The following is a 6,218-nucleotide window of genomic DNA, read 5'->3' on the forward strand; positions in this document are numbered from 1 at the left end:
TATGCGGAGAAGGTCGTTTCAATTAGCCGGAACAAGGTGGCCCCTAGACTCCGACAAGACGATTGAGCCGTGAGCAAATATTAGCCAAGGGGATTTAAGTTGGCCCAGAAGGAAAAGTGCTAGGGGTTGGTCGCTCCAAGGAGAAGGTGATCGACTTGGGAGTCTCATCCGGGGTTCCCGGATAAAACGGCCGGCTATTAATATTTGGGTTTTAATATTCAACCATTTGGGATAATATCGTGCCATGAGGAGCTAAATTATCCGAGGCTTTACAATAGCTACTTTTCTTTTCCCTGGCTGATCAAGATTCCGCAGCCTGGTATTTCGATTTGCGAGCCCAACGGGAAGAGAAGCATGACGAAACTCTGTACGGCGAGGTTGCTGCTTGCAGCTTGGATGCTAGGCATCACTGTCGCATCTCGAGGCAAAGGCAGACACTGGGTAGGAACATGGACATCGATGCCTCAGGAGGTCGAGATCGGTAATCTAGCCCCGCCCCCGTTTGTGAGTATTCGATTGTGTGCATTCCATATGAAACGCCTTGACTCAAGTATCAAATAGGGAGGAGAAGATGTTCCATACCAGATCCGAAACAGCACTATACGCCAGACTCTCCGGACTTCCATCCGGGCTGAACGCATCCGTATTCGAATCTCTAACGTCTTTGGCAGAACTCCCTTACCCATCACGGCAGCATCGGTTGCTCTTCCACTCAACGGAAATACCGGTGTCGGAGAGATCGATGGATCCACCACGAGGCGCCTGACGTTTGAGGGTTCCGCGTCCACAACCATCGGCCCAGGGGAATTTGTCGACTCCGACCCCGTCCATTTCAGGCTTCCGCCTCTATCAAATCTTGCTCTGTCGATATATCTTGAAGACGGGCAGCTGGGTAACAAGATCACCGGCCATCCTGGCAGTAGAACGACGTCATGGATGGGGACCGGTAATCTTGTCAACGCATCTTCCGTCTCCGAGGCCAGTACTCGACACTGGTATTTTGTAAGCGCAGTTGAGGCCTTGGCACCAAGTAATCACTATTCAGTCGTTCTTTTGGGAGACAGTATCACTGATGGGCGTGGAAGTGAGGATGATCGAAACAACCGGTAGGCCTCAAGGCTTCATGCCCGAAATCATCAAAGATGTCATCATACTGACTGCTCCTAGCTGGTCCGATTTCCTCGCAGCCCGTCTGCAGGCGTCAAGGGGGCCGCACATCGCCGTAAACAACCAGGCCGCAGGCGGAAACACCGTTCTCAGCGGCGGCCTCGGCCCCCCTCTCCTCCAGCGCTACCACCGCGACGCCCTGCAGCAAAACGGCGCAAGGTACGTCCTCGTATTCGAAGGCGCCAACGACATTGGGACTTCTCCCACGGACGACCTCACGCAGCGGCAGCTCACCGAGCGCCTTATAAATGCCTACGCGGAGATAGTCGCGGCCTGCAAGAAGGCGAATATGCGGACCATTGGCGCGACGATCACCCCCTTTACTGGAAGCCAGTATGGAGATGCGAGGAGGGAGGAGACGAGGTTGGAGGTAAATGACTGGATTCTGAACAATGGGACGTTTGACTATGTCGTTGACTTTGCGTCGGTTATTGGAGACGGGGATAAGCTGCGTCCCGAGTTTGATTCGGGGGACCATTTGCATCCGAATGTAGATGCGTACCGGGAGATGGGTTCTCGATTTCCGGTCCATATATTTGAACGGTAATTCCAAGTCGGCTCTCGTTCATTGTACCCAAGACACTGTGTTTCGATGACTCAACCGTGTTCTTTTGAGTTGTGGAAGCATCCTGCCCTTGAAGAGCAAGACGCGTAGAGCTAGCTAGCTAGTTTCGATGACTCAATGCTCAACCACTGCGATCTCAGGGTGCCCTAACGCAGTTCGATCTGCCTCAGAACTGTCAAGACTCGTTCTAGCGTAGCATCCATCAGCTTGAAAGAGGAGATTCACCAAACTAGGTGTACCCCGGGCTAGCGGAGGTCAGTGGGATATTTTAGCCTATAATATCCGCCTCGTTGCTACCTCAGATGGATAAGTTCCGGGATGGCAGGTACGGCAGTTGGATACTGAGATGTAGCCTGAATGACTTGGCTGTGACGATCTTCGGCATTAGCTCCTTTGAGAAGCGGATGGTACTCTTGTCTCGAGATGATCCACAGATCGACATTGACCCCGTGGGGAGTCGGCTGTTATGGAGACCGTAGCCGTACTCGACAATGCTCTGATCTATACCCCTCACCATCTTTAGCCTAATAGCCCCAATGACACGAGATGGCTGGATATGGACACTTTTTTTTTTTCAGCTAGTCGAATTCTAGTACATAGGACGGAAACTCGCCAATGGCCACCAACTTCCAAGTAATTCAGTCATCCGTGAAACCACCTCCATTATGGTATACCCGGGTTCTCTGCTCGGGCTCTTATTCATAGTCCTCATTACAGACACTCAAGCAACCTCGGTCCCTCGCCAACGCATCAACCTTAACAAAGGATGGCGGTTCTGGCGATCGGTCCCCAATCCAGATGGAGTCGTCTACGACCATCTCCCAAACCAGATCGAAAACGCCACAGTCCTTAAACCTTGGATTCTCCCCTCTGGAAATGAATTTATTACAGACAAGAGTCGTCATCACAAAAGTCCAGACGGAGATCCGGAGATCGACATCCCGTTTGTTCAAAGCACGTACCAAGATGATGACTGGGAGAGCGTCAATCTGCCTCATGACTAGGCGATCAGCGGTCCTTTTTATGAAAGGGAAAACGCTGTCATCAGTGGAGGCATGGGACGTTTGCCTGTTCATGGGGTAGGCTGGTACCGCCGCAAATTAGACATTTCCCGCTCTCTTCGGGGCAAACGAATCCACCTCGACATCGACGGCGCCATGTCTTATGCTATGGTCTGGCTGAATGGGCATCTCGTCGGTGGATGGCCGTATGGGTACAACTCTTTCCGTCTTGACCTTACGCCCTTCATGGAATACGGTGAGAACCAACTGGCTATTCGGCTTGACAACGCCCCAGATTCGTCCAGATGGTATCCTGGTGCTGGCCTTTACAGAAGCGTTTGGCTTACTGTTGGCGATCCGACGCAGATATCTCAGTGGGGGACATACATCACTGCTCGGGATGTCTCCAAAAAGTCCGCAATACTTGATCTTTCCGTTCAGGTTCAGAACAAGGCGGGAAAGAGGAGAGCAATCAGAGTAGAGACGGATATTTTCACATTCGATCCGGAAACTGGAAACCCTGGGAAAAAAGTTGGAACATTCCCATCCAAGACGATTCACCTATCTCCGTCGGATACCACTCGCCTCAACAGTTCCACAACCATCACCAACCCTCGTCTTTGGGGTCCGCCGCCATCTCAGCAGCCCAATCTCTACGTTGCAGTTACCAAGCTCAAGGTCAATGATCGGGTCATCGACGAGTACGAAACTCAATTCGGGATTTGATCTCTGGAATTCAACCCAGACAAAGGCGTCTTCGTCAATGGTGACAAGGTGCCCATCCAAGGCGTCAACCAGCACTCCGACCTAGGCGCTCTAGGCATGGCGTTCAACGTCCGAGCGGCCGAGCGACAGTTGGAAATCCTAAAGGACATGGCCTGCAATTCTATCCACATGTCTCACAACCCACCTGCAGCTGAGCTTCTTGACCTCACAGACAAGATGGGATTATTGGTCATCAACGAGATTTTTGACGCTTGGGAACGCAACAAGAGCGCCGCTGGTTCTCACTTGCTATTTCCCGACTGGCATGAGCCAGACCTCCGAGCCTTCTTAAGATGTGACAGGAATCATGCTTCAATCATCTCGTGGAGCTACGGGAACGAAGTAGGCGAGCAATACACCGCTGAAGAAGGAGCCGCAGTATCAAAGATGCTTCAGGGCATATTAAGGGAAGAAGATTCGGCAAGACCATCATCCGCATCAGAGAACTACGCAACACCCGGCATGCCCTTCCCCCAGGCCCTCGACATTCTCAACATCAACTACCAAGGCGCTGGAATCAGAAACACAGAAGCATACTCCAACCTCCAAGGCACCCATATCCACCCCCTCTACCCCGACTATCACAAAGCGTACCAGGACAAGCTCATCCTCGGCTCCGAGACAGCATCCACACTCAGCTCTCGCGGTGTCCACCTGTTCCCCGTCACAAATTACAGCAGCGCCCCCGTAAACGACACCTCGGGCGGCAACTCGACTCTCCAACAGGTCAGCGCCTACGAGCTCTACTCTGCGCCCTTCGGTTCATCCCCCGACAAGGTCTTTGCAGAGCAGGACCGTAACCCATACGTCGCTGGGGAGTTTGTCTGGACGGGGTTCGACTACATCGGTGAGCCGACGCCTTATTACTCTGCGAGGAGTTCGTACTCTGGCATTGTGGATCTGGCGGGGTTCAAGAAGGATCGGTTCTGGCTGTATCAGACTCGCTGGCGACCTGATGAGCGCATTGCTCACATTCTGCCTCACTGGACTTGGCCTGAGCGCGTGGGCGAGGTGACACCCGTTCATGTATTCTCCGAGGCTGATGAGGCAGAGCTGTTTCTCAATGGCCACTCGCAGGGTCGTCGAACAAGAGATGAGCATGCTTATCGGTTCAGATGGGATGATGTCGTTTATAAGCCTGGGGAGCTGCATGTCGTCACTTTTAGAAACGGGGAGGAATGGGCGAACAATACTGTCACGACTGCACGGAAGCCGTCGAGGTTGAGATTGACGGCGGATCGACGGAACATCAGAGCTGATGGTGAGGATTTGGCATTCATCACCCTTGAAGTGACGGACGACAAAGGACTTATGGCACCACGGGCGAATGACGAGATACGGTTCTCGATCTCCGGTCCAGGGGAGGTCATCGCAACGGACAATGGGAATGCGGCGGACTTCGTGGCTTTTCCATCACATACCAGGAGTGCATTTAACGGCCTTGCTCTTGCTATAGTTCGTCTAAACTCTGGGGCTGCGGGTTCGGTTACTGTTTCTGCCGAGGCGGATGGACTGAAAGGTACCTCTGTTGTTGTTGGGCCAGTCTAGAACAACAAAGGTCTTTTATGACAAAGAGTGACAGGAGACTGAATTCCTAACGTCTTGGTTTGCCATGTCACAGCTGAAAGTGACTCAACATGTGCCCCGACAAGACCTCAAACTGCTCTCTGCGCCACTTGACGCTATCCAAGAAGTCCTCCTCCGGCCCAATCGCGCCAACAATTACGTGCTCCTCCCCAGCAGCAAGGGGAGGCCACACCTTGCCAATGAATTCCCCAACAGGCATGCCCATGGCCCGGCCCCTCTGCGGCGCCAGGTAGTCGTGAAGTTCGGCTTTTCCAATTTTCCAGCAAGCCATGTTCCTGTCAAGTAATTTCAGGCCACTAACTCTGCACAACGGGAGGCCACATCTCGATAATCTTTGTCGAGGATGCCTTGTTCTGACGGCGCAGACAGTCGACGTACGCCGCCAACGCCGCCTTGGACGCTGAGTACGCTGACATGACGACGGCAGGGACGTGCGCGAGGAGCGTCCCCGTGACGATGAGGGCGGACGGCACAGGTTTCTTCTGCAGATGGGGGAGGAACTTGACGGATAGGTCGACGAGCCTGTTGAAGTTGGTGCTCACTTCCTGGTGGAAGTCATCCAGGTCGACCTCTGCAGGTCTGGATAGCCGGACCTGGGTCTGCACTCCGGAGTTGGGGAAGACGCAGTCGAGGTCGGGATAACGATCGACGATCCTGTGTGCATTAGGAAGTTCACTGGAGAAGTAGTAGTGCACTTGGATAGAAGGGTTGCTTACTCCTTTATGAAGCCGTCTTGGCCACGTCCTCTGAACACTGGCGGTTAATGCAGTCGATAGCATCATCATAAGTGGCGTCAAGGGTCTCTGGGAGCTTGGATAGGGCTCGAACCAAAGCCCCTTTCGCTCTTTTAGCCTGCTTGTTTCGTATATGCAGATGGAGTTTCGCCATGAGAAATCTCGACGCTGTCAGCATTTATCCTCGAGCAGCACCAAAGTTTCTTACACAATAAACTTACATGTCCTTAGCCACAGCACTGATTGAGGCGTGCAGTATCTCACGCAATTGTGCGTCATCACTGATGTGCTTCTGAAGATGCTTCGAAGACTGGATCCTGGCGTTTATGTAGGCTGTCAAATTCTCCGAGCTTTCCCGAATTTCCATCTGAATCACGCTGTCCAACTCTGCTTCCTGGA

General features: G+C 52.8%; 2 protein-coding genes and 1 pseudogene across 3 annotated transcripts, besides 1 other annotated feature; all 3 read left to right on the forward strand.

The window, feature by feature from the left end:
• The first annotated feature begins 279 nt into the window (after window positions 1–279).
• NCS54_01459900 lies at window positions 280–1,714 on the forward strand (annotated as a pseudogene). Its single transcript has 3 exons — window positions 280–504; window positions 562–1,106; window positions 1,168–1,714.
• Window positions 280–1,714: a sequence feature.
• A 1,175-nt stretch (window positions 1,715–2,889) lies between these two features.
• NCS54_01460000 (Hypothetical protein) lies at window positions 2,890–3,459 on the forward strand (the record flags this gene model as incomplete). The annotated part of the gene is made up of 1 exon (XM_053159741.1): window positions 2,890–3,459. The coding sequence occupies one exon, from the start codon at window positions 2,890–2,892 to the stop codon at window positions 3,457–3,459; it is 570 nt and encodes a 189-aa protein (XP_053015716.1).
• A 96-nt stretch (window positions 3,460–3,555) lies between these two features.
• NCS54_01460100 (Hypothetical protein) lies at window positions 3,556–5,046 on the forward strand (the record flags this gene model as incomplete). Its single annotated transcript, XM_053159742.1, has 1 exon — window positions 3,556–5,046. One exon carries the CDS (start codon window positions 3,556–3,558, stop codon window positions 5,044–5,046), a length of 1,491 nt encoding a protein of 496 aa, XP_053015717.1.
• Window positions 5,047–6,218: the final 1,172 nt, after the last annotated feature.

Source organism: Fusarium falciforme, chromosome 12 (assembly GCF_026873545.1).
Source record: "Fusarium falciforme chromosome 12, complete sequence".
Lineage (NCBI taxonomy): Eukaryota > Fungi > Ascomycota > Sordariomycetes > Hypocreales > Nectriaceae > Fusarium > Fusarium falciforme.